The 21274-nt window shown below is 39.7% G+C and overlaps 4 protein-coding genes across 6 annotated transcripts in view; 2 read left to right on the plus strand and 2 right to left on the minus strand.

Annotated features, from left to right (window-relative positions):
- Positions 1-6463, plus strand: part of LOC115233396 (transmembrane protein 214-A-like) — a 7562-nt gene extending 1099 nt beyond the window's left edge. Inside the window, exons 2-10 of the mRNA XM_029803783.1 lie at positions 6-97; positions 468-682; positions 861-1550; positions 1664-1874; positions 1940-2079; positions 4850-4976; positions 5322-5587; positions 5669-5820; positions 5899-6463. Of these exons, the coding sequence (XP_029659643.1) occupies positions 6-97; positions 468-682; positions 861-1550; positions 1664-1874; positions 1940-2079; positions 4850-4976; positions 5322-5587; positions 5669-5820; positions 5899-6025 (2020 nt within the window). The 3' untranslated portion in view covers positions 6026-6463. The remainder of the gene's footprint in view (positions 1-5; positions 98-467; positions 683-860; positions 1551-1663; positions 1875-1939; positions 2080-4849; positions 4977-5321; positions 5588-5668; positions 5821-5898) is intronic.
- A 145-nt stretch (positions 6464-6608) lies between these two features.
- Positions 6609-8932, minus strand: LOC115233378 (putative deoxyribonuclease TATDN1). The gene is made up of 5 exons (XM_029803753.1): positions 8805-8932; positions 8232-8411; positions 7647-8040; positions 7357-7560; positions 6609-7097 (listed from the first exon to the last, which is right to left on the minus strand). The coding sequence occupies exons 1-5, from the start codon at positions 8842-8844 to the stop codon at positions 6992-6994; spliced, it is 924 nt and encodes a 307-aa protein (XP_029659613.1). The 5' UTR covers positions 8845-8932; the 3' UTR covers positions 6609-6991.
- A 382-nt stretch (positions 8933-9314) lies between these two features.
- Positions 9315-11799, minus strand: LOC115233377 (dolichyl-diphosphooligosaccharide--protein glycosyltransferase subunit 1). Its single transcript, XM_029803752.1, has one exon. The coding sequence runs from the start codon at positions 11413-11415 to the stop codon at positions 9595-9597; it is 1821 nt and encodes a 606-aa protein (XP_029659612.1). The 5' UTR covers positions 11416-11799; the 3' UTR covers positions 9315-9594.
- A 2347-nt stretch (positions 11800-14146) lies between these two features.
- On the plus strand, positions 14147-18784 carry LOC115233372 (CCHC-type zinc finger protein CG3800). Of its 3 annotated transcripts, none has more exons than XM_029803741.1 (3): positions 14147-14318; positions 15950-16197; positions 16355-18784. In XM_029803741.1, the coding sequence occupies exons 2-3, from the start codon at positions 15958-15960 to the stop codon at positions 16577-16579; spliced, it is 465 nt and encodes a 154-aa protein (XP_029659601.1). In that variant the 5' UTR covers positions 14147-14318; positions 15950-15957; the 3' UTR covers positions 16580-18784. The 3 variants fall into 3 exon arrangements, with proteins under 3 accessions (XP_029659601.1, XP_029659602.1, XP_029659603.1); XM_029803742.1 differs by lacking the exon at positions 14147-14318 and adding an exon at positions 14700-14921; XM_029803743.1 differs by lacking the exon at positions 14147-14318 and adding an exon at positions 15548-15701.
- Positions 18785-21274: the final 2490 nt, after the last annotated feature.

Below are 21274 nucleotides of genomic sequence, written 5' to 3' on the forward strand. Positions count from 1 at the left end.
AGCAGGAAGAAGGACAGGGGAAACGACAAGTCCAGCAAGCTCACGAAGGCCGAGAAGAAGAAATTTATCGAGAATGCGCCGAAAGTTGAGGATTTCTGTAAGTCATCTGTCATAACCTACCTATACCTACTTGACAATTCGATTTTATAACTTTTCTTTTAACTTTGCTCCAACTTGTCACAACTTTGTCTATACAATTGCAAGATAAAAATTGTGGAATCCAAGTGAACAACCGACCGACTATGCTTGAAAAAAACGATTGCAATATGGTACTAATGTATGTACTTTTTTGCAAACGATTCATTCTGCTATTACTCTTTCTTATTACAAAATAATGCAAAAAACATGTGATATATTTACAGTTTGTGACAAATCACTTTGAATTATCATTATTTTATAAAATAGCGTCAATTTTTTGCTCTGATATATCAAGAAAGTTATCTGATTGAATTTATGTTTGATTTTAGTACCATTGAGTCAAGTTAAGACACTGTATGACAATCTAGATGGAAACAAGGAGAATAAGAAGCCTGCTAAGGCACAAGGGAAAGAACACAAAACAAAGGAGAATGAGGAGAAGAAGAAGCAGCAACAGCAACAAAAACAGCAGCAGCAAACTGAGAAGAAGAAACAAGAGCCAAAGGAAAAACCTCCAAAAACTATTAAGGATGCATTAAATGCAGTAAGACTGCTTTTGATTTAAAATAGACATGTAGAAGCATAGTTACTATTAATTTTTTATCTGTGCATTTAATATATTAAACCAATTTCATTCTTATATTATACTTTAACAAAAAAAATTTTTTTTGCGAAAGCGCAAACATATTGAATTATGCATTAATTTCTTATAATGTACGCAGATCAGTGTGCAAGAGCTCAATGAACTTCTGACCACTGCGCAAATCAGATTCCCTGAAGCTCCCTTGCTCTGGTTGAAGGAACTGGATGCTTTCCTCAACATCAAGATACCCATTAGCAAGGAAGACACAATATTCTCAGGAAAACCCAAGGATTATCCATTAAGTCTAGTACCTAAAGCAATCTCTTCCATATTTGAACAGGCAGTAGAAATGGCGGGGCAACAGACTATACAAATTTTTTACGAGAATACTCTTACGGCGATGGCCACCGACATGGTCAAAGGCATCCCCGTTATCGGACATAAGATATTTTTACAGTTGCTAGCGCATTTAAATCCCGAGATGACCGCCGCCAATATTTCCAAATTGATTAGCGTAAGGAACTCTTACGAAAACAGGAAGAACATTGGCTTGTCTTTGTTGTGGGCATGGTCGCAGGCCGGCAAAAAGAATCTGGCGGTCGGCCTGAAGATTTGGCACGAGATAATGTCGCCGATGCTGGAAACGAAGAGTTACTCCAGCTACGTCGTACAGATTCTCAACGATCTCGTTTTCGGTCACAATAACGTTCACGATCTCAGTTTGGATCTGTATCTGGATATTATTATGGACACCTACTCTCAAAGATTTCAAAATATACAACCGGCGAATCTGGGAAAAGAGATTAGCATGAGTATCGACAAGTTGCGAGTAAGTAATGCGCATTTGAGATTAATTATGTAAACGGCACGAGATGTATGTATTAAACTTGCCGATACGTTTGGGTAACAGCCATGAGACGAATTAAATAATATCTTTTGCAGTCGATATTGTTCAGGAACAAGGATATAAGTTACACGAAATTATTCGAGATGTTAATGGGAAAAGTATCGCAAAAGTCAGATCCGAACTATAGACATGAGTTAGTTAAAGCTCTCGCAGACTGCCTCGTCACGGAACCTCTTTGTTTTACTATTTGGAGTTCTATTTATACCAAGCATTTATATCAATCCAGTCTCCTTCTGGCGTATATCGGTGAGTATCTGCGCTTTTCAGATTTCAAAATGAATGGATGTATTTACACAAAATCATTTTTATAGATACGAATTTACCTAATTTGCAAACAAAGTTCAAAGCTAAGCACTTGAAAGAAACTCTCGGATTTATCCAAAACAATAATGAAAAATGGAAAAAAGCCAAAGACGAAAATTTGGCGCTTGTATGCAAAAAAACATCTCAGGTGAGTTTTATGCATTATTTTATTTACAAAACTTTATCATAATATAAAATATTATAAGCACAAGTTGTGCTTTCAAAATATAGTACAAATGAATTTATAACTAAACTGTTGAAAAAAAACGTGAACACAGCACTCAATAATGTGCATATTTATTTTTATCAATCGACTGCAATATCTGATAATATGTCGTGTTTTCGATTGTAATTTAAAGTGTCTTCCAAGTCCATTTTAATATAAATATATGATATACCTCTTTTTTTCTGTGTAGAGTGTAGAGAATAAAAAAATATTTAACATAATTAATAATCACCGTATAAATGTTAGTTAAAAAGAAATTGTTTCTCCGTTATTGTATAAAAAAAAAAAAAATTAATTATCTGTTTATTTTTAAATGAGTGAAAGTTATAATCGTTTCTTTGCATTTACTCGAGTAATGAGTGCAACGGATATGTATTTTCTTCATTATTGTACAAGCAGTGAGTCATAAAAAGACTGCTTTTTATTGGAGTCGTATATATTTGTGTGTTTACAAGAGCTATGCAGGCGTCGATAAACGCACAGGAACAGCGGGTAAAAAAAATTACTAGTTATTAAAATCAATTACGTCGTAAATTCCGGAGCATGACATTCCGCCACACTCGGCCTCTAACAACGATTGTGCGCAAATAGGTAACGAACATAAATTTGCATCTAATTTAATACGTTGCGTGTCTCGCGGTATTTCATATAACTTGTGGTGTGCGAGCGCGTAAAAAACTTATTCACTTTGACAGATTATGGACAATTAAATTTGGAAAGCATTTCTCCTCTTCACTGAATTGTCCTAGATTTATATGGATTTTAACGAATTTTCTCGCACTTACCAAGCAAACAACTTTCAATTCATCATCATATTTGCACTCTGCAAATGTAACATAGATATATTTAAATGTAAATTTGATTGGTCCCTTAAATCTCATGTTATATGAAGATTCCATTCAATATTATCATGAAATATCTCTCTATACATTTACAAATTAATTATATTTAATTATATTTATTTATATAGTTTTTGAGGGAAGAGAAAGGAAAACGTAAAAAGTTAGATGAAAGTGATTTGTGCAAAATTAGAAAACACAGTATACATGAAATTGAATGACATTAAGAATTCAGTTATAAATAGGTAGCAACTCTTAGAGAAAGTATACCAATTCCTGATCGATATAAATAAAATAGGAAGCGTCATGGTCGATAGACGCGCTTCGTGAAACGTCGTCGCTGATTAGACTCGCAATTTACACGTCCCAATCTCCGTCAGTACGTGATATTCTACGCAGTACGTCATTATTCCACGTCCTCGAGAACCACGTATACATAATATGTGTATCAACAAGTTGAACTTCCCGTAGCATCGATATCTATTATAAATTAAATTCTTCGAAGTTTTTACAAATTGGTATTGTCAAATATATACGTTATATATATATATACATATATATGTATATATAAATACGTGTGTGTATGTGTGTTTTGCTCTCTCTATCTCTCGACATATATGTTCCACGATAAGCTATTCGTTCCGTAAACATCGCGCGTCATTCTATTTGACTTCTCCGAAGAGGAATGACTTATCTACGAGACATCGAAGATCACGCGAGTTAAAATTAAAATTAAGTAACGATTCTCCATTACTAACTTAGTGTAATTATAGGTTTTCAATAGAGATCATAGTGCGCGATCGAAAAGGTATATTTATATTTATTTCTACAAATATTTTTCATATAATATAGATTTGTTCGCGACGTGCTTCTTCGCGATCTAGAAGAATTTCGCGGAGAATTTCGAGAGTTTTAGCGAGGAGATTCGTGCCGCGAAAGAGCCGGAGAAATTCCTCGGCGCCACGTTTGACGTTTGACGTTTGACGTTTGATCGACCGTGGATTTCTAGAACCCTCTCGGCTCTCTCGGGTAGTTTCGTCCCTGTTCGACGGCGAGAGGTGGCGGGCTCGATTCGAACAAACTCCATCTGCTCTCGCAGGTTAGGTAGCTGTTTTCGGGAGTGCACACGACTTATTGATCGTTGCCCCCTCACGACGCGATCAGCTATACGACACTGACATCGTTCGTGTCTCTGCACGTTTTTCTTTTTTTTCGGAGCACGTCGCGGACCGGGATCGGAGAAGCTTATTATACATAACGCCTTTCACACCTCTCGATTTTCCGCAAGTAAGATAAAATCTCGCGCGCATCTGTGTGTATATATATATATGAGAGTGTGTGTGTGTGTGTGTGTGTCTCTCGTAATCTCCTACACTTTCGACACAATTGTAATTATTTATGTGATGGAAATCGCGCTCGAGATGAAAGATCGTGGGCTGATTCAGCTGTATTTTTCCAACATGTCGATGACAGGTTGATTTGTCGAAATAATATAGATAAGAAAGGATGTTATCGTGATTAACTATTGTTCATTAGTTTCCACATAATCATGGTTTCAAAGTCCTTTCAAAATCTTACGTCTTTACGAAGTATAGTTTCTCTCTCGCATATATATTTCACTTCTGATAAGCACGATGATCGCGATTGCTTTTGTAGATATGACATAGTTTTATTTATTACAATCAATTGAAATTCATTCTCGTGCATAAAATAAATCAACGCGAGAAACATATGTTGATAGAAAAGCGATATCTTCGGGTGACGTTTGAGCAGATCTCTCAAAGATGATTTTCGCTCAAACTTTGGAATAAAATAAATTTTTTAGAAACTGATTTCATTATTTATTCTTTCAGACATTATTGAAGAAAATGACCTCTTCCACACGTCGCAGTTTTCCATGGAGATCTGCCAGTCTCCTTCTATTAATGCTTATTGGTGCTATTGTAGCATACGATACACAGAAGCATGGCTCCTTTGAGGGTAAGGATCTCTTGCAAACAACACTAGTCACTCTCTATTTGCTTCTTATTTCATATCATGCTTGTCATTTAAAAAGATGATTGTTCTCTCATTTGTTTTTAAATTTTTACAATTGACTTTATGTAAAATTTTTGTTCAGAGGAATACAATTTCATTATCACATATAATTTTCACAATGGCGTGACTAATCAAATTGTCATGATTGATTGGCAAAAACTTCCATTGCTATCATAAACATCATGCCCATTAATACTTCTATCTCTCTGTACTAATTTCTCTTGTAATTAAATTGGAGATACGAATTAATCTTTTATTTGATTATACATTGGCATTTATGTATTATAGCGTCCCAAATTGGAAAGTTCTTGAAAACTAATGGAATATTGAAATATATAGAAAAATCATGGGCTACCATAAAGTTATATTGGTCCGCAGGACACAAAGCAATTAAAGATAGCTCACCGGAATATTATAAAGCTATTGTAGACTTAAGTACGCCGTATGTTAAATTGGCTGGTGATGTCTACCTTATAATAAGAAATATTTCTGTTAGACTATATAGCAATGTTGCAACATATGTCGAAAAAAATATACCTATAGTTGTCGACACGGTAAGTTTAATAGAAATCTTAAATATTTTATTGTATGTATACAGCTTTGATAATACTTATATAGAATTCTTTCTTGCACAGATTGAACATTACGCTCCAGGTATTATAGAAGAATTTAAATCTAAAAGTTGTCAAGCACTGGAGTTTGTGAAAGTTTCCTTCATTCTGATTGGAGAGAAAGTTATTGAATATTCTACTACAACGATACAGTGGTTGGAGAAGAATGTCTTTGTGTAAGTGTTACACTTATATAAAAGCTGCATATATCACTCGAATATCTGATCATGTGTATTTTCTCTTTCTGTCTTCAGGGGTAAACTTAGTCCGGATAATCTCCGGAATTACGCTATATGGGCTTTCGATACGACGCAGTCGTACGCCAGTCAAACATACGATTGGGTATATGAGAAAGTGCAGACTCTCTCCAAAGTGCCATGAATAAAATCCATTGGTTTGCTCTACGAACAATTATTGCGTTGATAACGAAATCTCCATCTATCCACGCACTTCTGCATTTATTATTTATGACATGGAAACTTTACATATATGCTTTCGAAGATCACGAACACGTCGGCCATTTTACCTGTGATATCTCAAAAAGAGAGCATCTTATTTTGGTTGGTCCTGACGAAGAAAATTTTGTGACCTTCTGGTAAACATGATTAATCGCGACATTTTTTTATTAAGATAAATACTTTATCATTTTTTGAAATCATTCTTGATAAGTAATATATACCTATGTATAATATATCTATAGGTCTCTGTATACGCAAAAATGCGAACTTTAGTATTTTGTATTTTCATTTATAATTTTGAGGATATTGATTGAATATATTCGACTATATTGAGTAATCATAAATAAAATCATCGTTTTTCGTAACAGCTTTTCTTGTAAATGTAATAAAGAGAAGGAGCATACTACCAAAGTTAGAAAAAAATAAGATCATTTATAGTAATCAGTTAACAAAAGAATCACTTCACAGAGAGATGGGTCAGAGCAATAACAGCGACAACAGTGATATTTGTAGAAATAGCAGAATAATATTAATAAATATCGCAAATAATAATAATAATGAGATGATGGTAGTAATAGTGACAAAATGCGATATATGAGTACGATATTATGATGATATAATATAATTTTAACAAGAATATATTAAAGTTTTTCATGGGAAGAGATCTGTGGACAACAGCCACCTCCATAAAGCTACGTATATAAAAGTGAGTGTCTTCATTTCCCTCCTTCAACAGAGCATTTCGGCAGCGTGTTTCTCTTTTATATCTTTTCTCATCTATACGCATGCATTCACAGCTTTTATCCCTGATTACTTCCACAAATGTGCTATCATTAATGCTGCACTTTAGGTGCGTTTACGTTTTTGCAGTCTGTTCAGTGACCGCACACTATAATTCATATGGGAAGAAGAGTTTCATCGTATTCTTGTATATTTGATTACATAGATACTCTTCTTCCTCGTCTCTAATCTGTGCTAGGACTTCCAATATTTGACTGCAAATAGAAATTGCAATTGAATTACATACATATCATTTAAAAATATTAAAACTACAATTATTGTTATAAAATTTTTAACCAAGAGCGAAACTAAATGTCATTTTGTAACTTGGTAGAAAAAATGTTCCATATTGGTACAATGTTTTCTTTAATCTTTACATTATACCATACTTTTGCTTTGTTTTTAAGAAATATTGAAATATTGCCATCGATAATATAACCAATTATAACCGATTTATTCTATACAGATACTCACACTATCGTACAGGGCTCGTTCCGTCCTTTAACCATTTGGTCTGCTTGCCACTTTTCTTTCTTTACAGAAGGAAAATGTGTGATAACATCCTTTGCGGACGCGTGAGTCGGCCTGATTTCACACCATGGACAATCAGTTTCTATCATGAGTCTATCTGAGGGAATGGTAGTGATCGCAAAAAGATTTTCCTCTGTTTTCAGAGAGCTGAAACCCAAAACAATGTTATCAACTCAACTTTCCTCAACTGTCTTTGTCGAGCTCTCACAAGAATCACGCACTATCAATCATACCATCCATTGACGCCGATGTACAAGCCTAATTGTAATATAGAATTAGCGTCTTCCGGATTGCCGTCGAACGAATGTACGACGCCTGGCGTCAATTCGTTTTTGTGCTTCCTCAGAATTCGCACAAAATCGTCACTAGCATTGCGGCAGTGTAGGAACATTGGTAACTTTAGCGTGGAACACAGCGATAACTGCATCTCAAAATACTTCTTTTGGGTTTCCTTGGAGCAAAAATTCAATCTGTCGTAATCCAGGCCCATCTCGCCAATAGCAACAATCTTATCCTTGTTGTTTAGCGCCAGATCTGACAGTGTTTTAAGGTATCCTTCTGGATTGCCACATTCTTCGAATTCATTGCAACGGGTTGGATGACAACCAACCGTTGAATATAGTCTGTCTGCAATATGATTAATCACCATTAACAATTTGTAGATGATACAATAGAAGAACAAAGAATTTAATGTAATATGGTAAATTAGTACAAACCACATTAAAAGTTAAAATTATTAATAATGTATCAATTTAAAAGACAAAGATTTATATTAGGTTAATTTTTTGTGTGTTTAAAGAGATATATCGAGAACTTGCCATCAAGTTTTGCTATTTCAAGCGCCTTTTTGCTTTCTTCCACACTACCAGCTGTAATAATGATTTTTGAAAGATTATTTTTCCAACTTCTCTCTAAAACCTTGTCTAAATCTGGCTGATGTTTCTGAGATCCATGATAAATGCCTTGGTACATAGAATCCGTTAAATTAGCTCCAATATCTATAACAATTAAAACGATAAAAAAATATTGCAACTTCATCTTCTTTTAATATAAAAAAATCTGCTTTAATATGAATTATACAATCTATAAAAATACAAGAAAATTATACGAGATATTTTACTTCATGTACTAAGAAATATTGACAATGCTAAAATAAATAATGCTTTTTTTCAGTTTCAAGGAACACGAAGGTACTATAAAGAAAAATTTTTCCAGAAAATGCGATAATTAAAAAATTCGCACAGTATCGATTAGAAGCGATTTTAATGGATTAATTATTGATTGTATCGATATAACCTTTACACGAGGGTGTGTGTTCGTGACGCTAGATAAATTATGGAGTACGCGATTTCGTCGAGATCAGACATGAAAGATAATCGAAGTACGTTTACCTATGAACTTCCGTAGATTGGACATTCTAGCTCCGAGCATAGGAATTGCTCGTGTGCGAATTATCCGAGCCCGAGGAATTTGGCTCGATATTAGATGGAGAGGTTAGCAGGTGTCACTCGTTTAACCGACATTGCGCCTTCATGCGCAGTAGTATTCGTCTAGACGCACAACATCGATCTGATTGCTGTGACTACCGAATTTTAATTCCTTCGTTTGATTATAAAACGATGGATATATCTTTCGAATTTTGAAGAGGATATTAAGGAATTTATATCCGCAGATTATATCACTAATTTCTATTTTTATAATATATGTAAATTTTCTGTAACACAAATTTAATTTATATCTTATAATATTTATTAATAAAAGCTTTCTGTGAGAATTTAATGAACTGAATTTAATTTTACTTACATTTATTTTTTAGATAGCAATTGAATCGAGAAAAATATTGTAAATTAAAATCCATTGAGAAAAATATTATAGTTATGTATTCGTCCGAAGAAGAAAGATGTTATCAACAATTGTTTTATTTAGATACAACAGTCTTAGAGGAGGTACAACGAAAACGTAATTATACGTCTTTTCCTACATATTTATTACAAATCTTAATTTACGATACAGAGATATAAGAGTTTCTTTTCTCGCGACTCGATGCATTTGTAAACTTATGGAATCCTAGTTCGTTTATATTCTCACGAATGGAATATTAACAGATGCGATAGAGATTTGTATTACTGTATTGCAAAAATACATCACATCGTTGCTCTCAAATTCGTTCGCGGAATGCGATTACTGGAGCGACTTTACGATCGCGTTGATCTTCTCGACGCACTCCTCCTTCTTCTTGGCGATCGCCGCCTCCGCCTCGACGAACTGCTGGCGACCGATCTTCCCCGGGACCAGTTTATCCACGTACAGCGTCTGCTGTTGGTTGTAGAGCTCCTTGAGGGAACGATCGCTCTTTTGCAGCTCCTGCACGCGATCGTACACATCTCCGGATTCGCCCTTCAGCTTCTGCGCGATCTCGTTGAGCGCGCTGGTGGCCGCCTTATAGTCCTGGTTGATGCCCTTCACCGCGGCCAGAAACGCGTTGGCATCCTTGTTCGTCTTGAGATACGCCAGCTGATCGTCCAGCTCGTTGTAGGTTGTTACTCGACGATCCTGAGCGGCCAATATCTTCTCGCACTGTCCGGCGATCCTCAGCTTACTCTCTGACGCCTCGTCCTTGTCGATGGAGAAGTCCAGTCTCACGTATATTATGACTAAGAGGAACATTAGGTACAATGCTACCACAACCAGCAACGGCTCCTGCAACATCAGCAGACGTGGGAATGTATACTTCAACCTGAAACTTTGGATATGATTCTCCACCAGATTCTTCTTGGTCACTGACACCACCGGACGTCCGGTGACGTCGAGATATGTGTAGTGCAGAGAATCCGCCAAGCGGATCGTGGGATACGGTAATTCCAGCTGTATATTCCGCGCACCCTCCGGCAGAATAATCTTCAGAACTATTTCATCCACGATCATATCGTCGAAGATGTGATCCAGCAGTCTCATCTCCAGGGTGTACTCGTCTCCGGAATGAAACAGGTACTCGTAACTGGGTACGCTATAGCCGATCGTGTAGCGAGTCTTCCAGCCACCAAACAGCGGGAATCTTGGCCGCAGATTCAACTCTACGGAGTCCTTCTTGATGCGGGTGTGCGACGTGGAGATGTTACCAATCTCGTCCCTGTAATAGATATCGGAAGCAGCTGCTGGCAAGATGGTGTCGAAGCTCTGGATGCTGGCCTGTCCAGACTTGGATTCACGAGCGTACTCATAACGAGAGAAGGAACCTTTCAGCAAAGCACCAGTATGCAAGAGGTCAATGTGCTCTTCGACAGCTATATTACCCCAGTGAGAGATCTCCATGGTTCTCTCAAGCCTAGTCACCGTGAGAAACTTATTGTTGTTCTCAAAGTGCACTGTCAGCTCTTCGTAAGCAAAAGGTGGTTGCTTCTCGAACGGTCCATAAGCTATCGCTGAACCGGTCTGGGAGACAGGTTTGATCTTGGTGTAGCTTTCAATGTTGCGCGATGGCAAAGCCACATAGGTCGTCTGCTTGGTTACAGCGTAGGGTAAATAAGCGTACACATTTCCCGTGTACTTGACCAGCTGTTTCTCCTGCTGGGCAATCTCCTTAGGATGCGGTACCAGCTCGTGCGTGAGTATCGTCTCCACCTCTATGGTGAGAGTGCGTCGAGGTGCCAGATTGTTGGCGAGATCGATGGAGTAGAATACCTTGTCGCGATGCGCCTCGACCGTCTTGATCAGCGTGACCTTGAGCTCCAGTTTACCTGGTTCCACGCGTGCCGAGATGTAACTGAGGGACTCCCTCTGCGCGCCCTCCAGGCAGTAGAGAAAGCGCTGAATGGCTCGATCCTTGTTATTGTTGTCCAGAACCACGCGGGTGGTGATCTTGGTCAGCTGGGATTGCAGATCGATGTGACGTTCGATGTTCCTGACAACCAGGTCCGGGTCCACGAGATCGGCGGCGTGTACGAGCGTGCACGCGTAGAGCGCGAGGACGCATATTAACGCGCCCGCGCGAGCACGAGACATCTTGGGTGTCCTCGGGAACAGGGTCTACGGGATTCCGGATACTGACGGTGATAACACGCGCTATCGACCGGCGTGCGCTAGGTACGTATGTGACATAAACGTGGCGTTTATCTATGGCAGTTCGCGGGCATATATCGATATACGGACGTGGCCGATAACCGGCAATCACCGACCTCGTTCTCAACGCAAGTTAAAATTGTGTTCGAGAATAGTCTGTCATTTTTTAACTTTGCATCGCCATTTGTCGCTTTTTGCTCCCTCGTCCTTCCTCGAGAGTATTCCGATCTCAAATAAATTTAGTCGAATAGCAGATCACAGTTGCGATCACATTAATTGTAATAGAGGAAAACGATGTACATTTAAACAATAACGAGATATTTTTGTCTGAGAGTTTCGATCGATAAACCGTTCTGAAGGCTATATTACACTACGGGTTGTGGGCTCGGTTGCGGTTGGGTTTACGGTTGACAGTTGCGGATTGACCAATCAGAGCAAAGCAGCTTGTCGGCTGATCAGAATTTGACTAATCAGAACAAAAGGGACTACAACTTCTTTGTCCTGATTGGTCAAATTTCAATCTTCAATCTTCAATGCGTAGTCTGATACGGGCTTAACCTCAATCTCAACCTCAACTGCAAACTACAACCGAGTCCGCAATCCATAGTGTAATACGGCCTTAAGACTGACCAATCACGATCATTCCATTCTTCAGAGGAGTAGCTGTGATTGGCCAGTTTCAAAACTATGGATATTAAACCCGATTGAGGTAGCTTTCCAGCATGAAGGAAAAGAAAGGAGAGTTATCTACCTAGATTGAAAGTGGTCACGAAAAATGTTCCGTATGTGGCCAGGTTTGCCGAATGGAATAACTTGGACCATTTCGTCGCCATCTTGAATCTTCTGGCTCCCACTCTTCAACACTCGGTCTAGATATACTATGTCTATGATAGTGTGTCATCCAACACACTTACTGATCACTAATACAACTAAACATAACACTATATATGTACGAATATTCAAGATGGCGACGAAATGGTCCAAGTCATTCCATTTGGCAAACCTGGCCACATACGGAACATTTTTCGTGACCACTTTTTTTCTCTCTACACTATCGAGATAACTCTCCTTACTCTTCCTTCATGCTTTCCAGCAAGAAAACACAGATAAACACAATGGCCGCATTCAGCAGAGAAAACCGCATAGTAGCAATCGAACGCGATTGGTTCTTACTTTTAGAACCAACAAATCAACGTTGAGTGTTGACAAGACGATAACTAAGCGCTTTCTCTGCTGAACACTCTCTGGTCTAGTTTCCACCGTAAGTATCAATTCGCATCTATCGCGGCGTAGGACTAAATTTAAGTCGATGGAAACGTTAAATTCGATGCGCACCGAAACAGAATCGGACCGATGACTTCGGTGGAAACCGCGGTCCTACGCCGCGCTAGATGCGAATTAATACTTCGGTGGAAACTAGACCACTGTCACACAACAAGCTATCAAATAGAGAATTTTTAAAGTCTCGAAAATTTTTATATTTGATAGCCAATCGTGCGTTTTTTGCTGGAAAACACCCAATTATATGATTTTGTGTTGTGTGTTTCTTGCTGGAAATCTTCCTAAAAATTTGTTTTATATAAAACATATTTTCTTATTGAATATCGGATGTCGTGCATCGAAAATTGCATGCAATGTGAATCCTCCTTTACGCTCTAAAAGCATCGTTTTATCTTTGTAATGCCCGTATCAGACTACGCATTGAAAATTGAAGATTGAAGATTAAAGATTGGAATTTGACTAATCAGAACAAAAGGGACTAAAATTTTTTTGTCCTGATTGGTCAAATTTTAATCTTAAATCTTGAATTTCAATCTTCAATGCGTAGTCTGATACGGGCTTTAGGGTCATCGCACAATCAAAAATATAAGGAACAGGAACAGATATTAGCGATTAAAAATAAGGAGTGAGGAACAAAGAGCAGTTCAACGTATAATAAAAAATACAATCAATAAGTTTCTTAGCTAGTATACATCACATAATCTGAAAAATTGAAAAGAAAGTTACTTTAACAAAAATCAAGTCAGTTCCTTATCTCTAATACCTGTTCCCTGTTCCTTATATTTTTGATTGTGCGGGAGGCCTTTACTTATAGCGTTTTTGAATGAACGGGTTAATCTAAACCCGATCAATTAATCACTATATTTTACTATGAATTCGAGTCTTTTATTGGCAGAGACGATGCAATGACGTCATTAATCGCTTTCAGGGTATCGATCATGTAACTTTTCCCCTAGGGCTGAAAAGTGAAAAATTTTGCCATTGATTTCAATGCTAATATTTTTCACTTTTCACGTTTCCGCCTTAGGGAAAAAGTTACATGATCGGTACCCTGAAGCCTATCGCACAATGCTAGGCGATAGCGATAGCGATAGGCTTAAAAGTTGAATAAGGACAGAGCACGTTCATAGTGCTAAAAGCATGTTCCGAGCCCGGCTTAAGGGTGACGTGTCTATGTATCGCATTGCGGCATAAAATATGCGCGCGATTGGTCACGCAGCATGGTGCCGGAGCGGGCTGGCCTGGGCTGGCCAATGGACGCTTGGATCGATCGTGGCAGCGCGTGAATCGTCGATGAAAATGATGGTGGAGGGGCTGAAGGGGGCGGAGAAAGGCGGAAAGAGATGGCGCTCATTGTTGCGAGAGTTTGGCGGGTTAACGCAGCGGCGATTGTCCGGTCTATCTCTTTCGTAGTTAATGGTCGCCGCGAGCCGTCCGCTGGAGAGTGTCGGTCCGATTTTTCCTACGGAAAACACTGCTTCCCGTGGGTCCATCGTCGTCGTACGCGTCGTCGCAGCAGCGCAGTAGGAGTCCCTTTGGTAATCGCGCATCAATCTACAGGCACGGTGAGTTTATCTCCGCAAAAAATCTCTTCTCGGGGGACGGTACGCGCCACACGGTCGCGCCATCGCCGGAGAGAGATCGGGCTCTCTCTCTGTATCGCGAGGGGACCGTGCGAAATCCGGCACGTGGTCCCGTCGCTCTCGGAGCCTGGCCCCCGTTCGTACTCGAACGCGATTCGCCATCCGCGTGTCCGCTGCCATATAGTAAAATACATAGAAAATACGAGGCGAGCCCGCCAGAACGCGCGGTCGCGACGCAGCGTCATCGTCGTCATCGTCGTCGACGACGGGCGGCATCGCCAATCGCCATCGTCTACGCGCGATCTTTCCTTCCGTGCCCGGCGCAAAAAAAGCGCAGCGCGCGCGCGGCGTCACTCACGGATGCCATCTTCACGTCGCGCGGCGTACATACGTACATACGTATATACACATATACATACCGCCGGCTGAAAATGTGGTAGGGGTCCGGAGGGGGCGCGGGGCGAACGCGGAAAGAGAGAGAGAGATCGAGCAAACGGATCCGAGCCATAGCCACGTTGTACGGCGTCGCGAAGAACGTAGGAGGATCGTCGTCGGTTGAGCGAGCGAGGGAGAGCAGAGTAAACGGTAAAAAAAAAACCGCCAACTATTCGATTACCGCGGAGTTCGTTATCGTCGTCGTTAACGGTGTCCGGTACGTCGACGTACCCGACGCCGCCGTCCTCGTGCGTGTCTCTTCCCCCCCCCCCCCCCCCCCCCGNCTGCCTCGATTATCCTATATTCGCCATCATCGACGTCGCGCCGAATGTCCTCGCGACACACGCGGGGCACACGTGTGCGCCGCGTTTTATCCCATCTTCGGCCGTTAATATATATATATACAGAGGCGTGTGGCGAATTCGGGCTCGCGATGACGCGAGAAGGGATGCCATTTTATCAAACGCGTTTCGCGTGCGCGCCGCTTCGATCCGTTCGGCGCCATGCGGAGTGGCCGCAGCAGCCTCGTAACGCGCTATTATCCGGCCGGCGCTTCCTGCGAGCGAGTTCGCACGGCCTTCTCGCTTATAAAGTGCACATTCACCTGCGTGTCTTGCCTTCCTGCCCGTCTATCTCCCCTCCGCCCCCTTCTCTCCCCCGCGCTCGCCGTCCGTTCATCGCACTCCGTGCCCGCGCACGCGCGCGCGCGCGCGCGTTCCAGGAGACATATGTGTGCGAGGCGCGCGCGAGCGCGTTAGATATGGCAGATTTGTCCGCGAATCGGGTACTCTCGGCCACGAGTACGTGAAATTCGATCGCGATTTTCGTCCTTTTTTTTTTTTTTCAGCGATTGTATTATTGTAATTCTGTAGTTTGGATAATGATATTGTAGGTTTGGAATTTCTCCGGTATAAACGTGACAAGTCTGCCGTGAGTGTGAAACAATGCGAGTGTATATTGCTTGTAGTTTATATGTGTAAAATTGTAAATTAATTAAGAATATGACGTAAAACATAATGCGAGATATATAAGTAAACAGTATATGACGTCAGAAATTAATATTGCAACGATATTTGAATAAAGTAGAGATTAAAATATATAAGAGAAAATTAGAGATTAAAATATATAAGAGTTTAATAATATCAGATAAATATAATTGAATATATGTATAATTACAGATTAGAAGATGAGTTCGAGTGCGTGTTACAAATGTAACCGTATGGGCCACTTTGCACGGGAGTGCCCACAAGGCGGAGGTGGAGGCAGAGGAGATCGTGGACGCGACAGAGATGGTGGTTTTGGACGCGGCCGAGAGAAGTGCTTCAAATGCAACCAATTTGGACACTTTGCGCGTGAATGCAAGGAGGATCAAGACCTTTGCTATCGTTGCAACGGTGTTGGACACATCGCTAAAGACTGTCAACAGGTTTGTATATTGTTGCGATTCAAATAGATATTTCCAATTGTTCGCAGCATTTTAATATTCTGTCCTGCCTGCAGCGGATCTTTGCGGTCAGAGTTGGGAACTCTGCATTATGACATAGAGACTGTATCAGACAAATTCATAATATTTTTTCTGACAGGGACCGGAATTGAGTTGTTACAATTGTAACAAGACTGGTCACATGGCGCGCAGCTGCCCGGAGGGCGGCAACGACTCCGGACGCTTTGCCATGCAGAGCTGCTACAATTGCAACAAGACGGGCCATATCGCTCGCAACTGCACCGAGGCCGGTGGCAAGACTTGCTACATCTGCGGCAAGACCGGTCACATAAGCCGCGAATGCGATCAGGATGACAGGAAGTAGGAGACAACCGGAATCCGTGCCGCTCGCTTAACGATAACGATAAGCCGTTCACCGTCGCGCGCGCCACTACCGGGAATTGTAGCTAGGTAGGGATGATGCGGACGTATGTCTCGTTGACGCGTACAATTCGCAGAGGACGCGTATCGCCGACATCGTCGTCGTCGCCATAAGCGTCGTCGTCGTTGTCGTCGTAATCGTTCGAATTGCCACCATATACCATGCTCCCAATTCCCGGAGGCAAGCCCCAGCCCTCCTCGCCCTTTATTCCCAAATCTCCTTCCCCTCTCTGCCCACCGTTGTTCTCTTCGCAAGGATTTTTTTTTCTTAATGATGTCTTTAAGTTTTTATTGCTGTTACACCGACATACATCAACACATATACATTGTATTGCTACGTGTGAATGAGCGCAGGGTTCATCTCCTATAAACAACACATTTAACATTTACATTATTACACGTACATGATAAACACTTTCTACACAAAGCATACATATACACATCTATATAATAATATTATGAACATTCGATTGAATTAGAATGTAGAGACATGAGTCCTCTGTCCCCCTGACCTTCGAACTGTCTCGTATGCGCATTGTTTTCCGATGCAAGATGTATGGATTTTCAGGAAGTTCTAACATGTGGTCTCGCGAGATTCAATGCGTGTCTGGCGATATTCGCGCGGTTCAAATATAATGCGCAAGATATTCTCTTTTACGCGTTCCCTCGAATTTGTTCGAACCAAGCAAATTTTACAAAACGACTAATATGATGAAAACATAAGAAAGGAAATAAAAGAGCAAACTGATACTCGGCGCTCGGGTAGACAAAGAGGAACATTTTTTTCTTTTTTTTTTTTTACATTGACACGGTTTATGAACAAGTAATCACCAAGGCACAGGCTCACGTCGCAACAGTTTTCGCATCCACGCATCTTGTATTCTCCGGTCCTCCCTCTCGAACTCTCTAGCCGACACTCATAAATCGACAAAAGAAGGAAAGAAAAAATGAATTCGAAAGCGAAAGCGAGAAATGGAAGAAGCGAGAACACACATGCCGGCCCTGAATGCATAAAAATAAGATTTAGTAACGCTAATTTTTAATGTGTAAGGATGTAATGAGGATCTCGCCGAGCAGTCACTATATGTACATCATTTTTGCCTTTTTTTGTTTTATCTTTTTTCTTTCATCATTTTCTTCCACCATATACCGGACTCGTCTAGTTCCGTACAAGTACGGACAAAGCAATGTATAATTGTAGGATTGTCAGTGTTTACGGGTTTATATACAGTTATGCCGGGTCTTTTACTCACCCACCCCGACTTCGACGAAGTAGGGCGAAAGAGAGAGAAGACGTGCGCTTTCTACGTGGTTTCATCAAGCGTAAAGAGAACGAAACGCGACTTGCGATTTAATACCAGTATGATACGTTCGAAACGATCGCTACATCACGATATGTGTGTATATATACATATAAACACGGTAGTCTGTACAAGTTGGTACATTTTGTACGTACAATCATATAATTGTTAATAACATAGATTCATATTGTTTATACTATCGCCGTTCATAGACATTCGCTGTTGATGGACATGCGACAAACGAAAGAGGAGTTCTTTCCTCCTTACAGGAGAGAGAATATACCAACCTTAATATATCCTTACATGTTGCTGAAAATACTTCGTTACTAGATATATGTATATATATATATGCGCATATGTGTATACATATATTTATGCATATGTGCAGGAGCTGTATTTTGTACTGTAAAAAGCTAGCTTATACTCTGGTCGTTGCTGGTGACTAATTCCGACGATACGATTCTTCTTTGTATTGCCATGAGAAAATTATATTTTTCATGTATAGAGAGTACATGTTACTGAGATCGATATATATACTTTCTTCTTTTCCTATGCGTAACTCATAAGTTGTGTAGGAGCAAAATTTGTAGATACGGTCAAAAGAAACGAAAAAAAGAGAAAAAAAATATTGCGATGGATTCGAGGGAAAAAAAAAAGACTATCCCTGCCGCCGCGCGCAGGGATGACCACTTATACTCGACGCGAGTACAAAACGAGATTTTTCTTAAAAGAGAAAAAAAGAGACTTGTGAGCAGCCACGCGAAATCATGTTAAAGAGAGAAAGAGAGAGCCGCGGCTCGTCCGATCGCGGCGCGCAGTGTTCATAAAGTTAAAAAAAAAAAAAAAAACGAAATTAGAATAAGAAACGCGATTAGATTTCCGACTACTTTTTCCAAACAATACCGGACCACGTTTACAGTAGAGCGTGACACACGCGATATCAACTCAATCATCTGGAAGCCGGGGCAGCGAGATATCTTTATTCAGATCCGAAAGACGGATACGCGCGGACGTATCCGCGCGCGCTTGCGGATTCAGTGGTTTTACCAGCAGCGACAATTGTGTATTAACGTTCAGAAGCCAGGCGTGCCTGACTATCTCGATGGAAGGAAAGATCCCGGGTGAATCCGCCGTCACCTGCGGCGGCGGCGGCGCCGCGCTCGGGGAGGTATTTCGTGTAGTAAATCCAGGTGTCCTGCAACACAATTTTATACACTTAACACACACGTTCGGGACTTAATTAAATCCGGATCTCATTGCGTAGTTTCGGTGTGCTAGTGCTCACGATGCGAGACTTGGAGAGGATCAAACAAATTGTACTTCGCGCTATTATCGGACTTCGCGGCCTCTGGTGCTATCGCCCGGTGCACGGACATGCGTTGGACCAAGTCCTCCGTGAGTGGATGACGACGAAAGATTGGAATATCCTTCGCGTTATATTTAAGGATCTTCTTCAGCAGTTTAAATCAGGATCCTTTACTCTTCTCGATGGCATCGAAAACGACGACATTACGAAGTAATTTCCAATTTTTCGGATGTCTTTAATTTAAGATTTTTCTCAGAGACACTTTTTTTATATATTGTCTGGCTGGGAACGTTTGTAAGAGAGATTTAATGCAGTCGAGTACACATCACATACGAGTAAGAGTAACAGTATCAGTCTGAATGAATATCATGATAAAATCGATTCCCTCCGCGACACAGTCTCCGGGTTTATTTGCGGCACCAGAGGTACGGACGAGAGCATATAATACGAATAATTATTATAAAGAAGAAAAAAGAAAAAAAAATACGAGTGCGATTAGGGCACCTGCGCTTTTGTCTCTGCTACAAGACTTACGTACGAATATTGTAAAGAGTACGACTGTTACAGTGTATGAATTTAATTCGACCGGCGGCGCACGCCGGGTCCACGGCTCGACTTATATATTAAACTAATCTATTAATACTTAAAAAGAAAGGAAAGGAGAGAGAGAGAGCGACAGAGAGAAAGAAAGAAGAAGACAAGGAGGATGAAGAGGAAGAAGAGTAAAAAAGAAAAAAATAATCTGCAAAATAATAAAAAGGATTGTGGAGTATTTGAAGTTATGTTTTTAAACTGAATTTTTGAAATAGAATGTGTACGGAGAGGCAAAGAAGGTGGATATTTTTTTTTTCTCTCTTCCCCAACGTTCATATTCAGAGATGAAAATGATTAATGCATGTGTGTCAGATCGTATTTCAATGATAATCTTATTCTTTCTCATTTTCCTTAAATTTTTTCAGGGTTGGGTAAGTTAATTTTTCTTTTAACTAAGTTAACGTTAAAAGTTATTTAAACAAAAATTAAAAATTCAGTTAAAGTTAAGTTAAAAAATTATTAACTTATTAAAATTAAAAGTTAATTAATTCTCTATCCAACAGCAAGTCGACACGTCCGACAAACTTCTACGACAAATGAAATATTCGCATTGCGATTAACTATTTTCATACGATTTTAATATTGATGAATTATTTTAATTCGTATAAAAAGAGTTAATAAGTTAATACATTTAAAAATAACTAGTTTAAATTAAAAGGGAACACGTTTAAAATTAATTAAGTTAAATTAAAAGTTATTAATTTTTTAACTTAACTTATTTAACTAGTTACTAACCAACCCTGAATTTTTATAGATCTTTTCACAGATCGTCCAGCGAGTTCACGGTTTGCGATTTCAACGATCGTGATTATCGGCCGTATATAAAAAAAAAAAATTATGTAATCGTACCAATGCCAAATGGAATCTAACGCACAATCTGCGTATCATCGTGTAAATGCGTAATGAACTCTGAACGTTCATTAGCAATTATCTACATATTTCAAGCGTTTAATTTTATGGATTATACTCTTCTACGATTCTAAGCGATTTTATCAGTGATGATTTTTGCTATAGACTAAGTGACAATTTTACACGTGAATTTCGAAGGAAATTCCACGGTTGTCTTATGCAGATTTTTGCAATATCGTGGAATAAATAAAAAGGAAAAATCGGCCTAAACTATCCGTAAAAAATAAATCCGAAAAATTCAAGAGCGCTTATAATTCTATATTTTATATATTTTTTTTTTTATCTACATTAAGCTTATGAATGAGCAAAACCGTAGAAAAAATAAGTGAATGGACAGTCGAACGAACGATAATATCCCGAGCGAGAGTAAAAATAACTGCGCGGAGCACCGAAGCGTAAACATCGATAAGAAAAAAAAAAAAATTTATTTTGATAAGCGCGCGAAGGTAGTTAAAAAAAAAAAATTGTTTCTCGACGCTAGAGAAAGAAAGAGAGAGAAAGAATGTCGGCCTTGGGCTGACAAGCGGAA

Source organism: Formica exsecta, unplaced genomic scaffold (genome assembly GCF_003651465.1).
Source record: "Formica exsecta isolate Colony F162 unplaced genomic scaffold, ASM365146v1 scaffold174, whole genome shotgun sequence".
Lineage (NCBI taxonomy): Eukaryota > Metazoa > Arthropoda > Insecta > Hymenoptera > Formicidae > Formica > Formica exsecta.

Bases quoted from the DNA above. Each gene is read 5' to 3' on its own strand.
- LOC115233378 (XM_029803753.1), bottom strand. From the start codon at position 8,844: ATGCTCGGAGCTAGAATGTCCAATCTACGGAAGTTCATAG. The intron at 8,412-8,804 runs GTAAACGTACTT...TAATTGTTATAG, and splicing joins CAATCTACGGAAGTTCATAG to ATATTGGAGCTAATTTAACG. The intron at 8,041-8,231 runs GCAAGTTCTCGA...ATCATATTGCAG, and splicing joins TGAAATAGCAAAACTTGATG to ACAGACTATATTCAACGGTT.
- LOC115233377 (XM_029803752.1), bottom strand. From the start codon at position 11,415: ATGTCTCGTGCTCGCGCGGGCGCGTTAATATGCGTCCTCGCGCTCTAC.
- LOC115233372 (XM_029803741.1), top strand. From the start codon at position 15,958: ATGAGTTCGAGTGCGTGTTACAAATGTAACCGTATGGGCCACTTTGCA. The intron at 16,198-16,354 runs GTTTGTATATTG...TTTTTCTGACAG, and splicing joins TCGCTAAAGACTGTCAACAG to GGACCGGAATTGAGTTGTTA.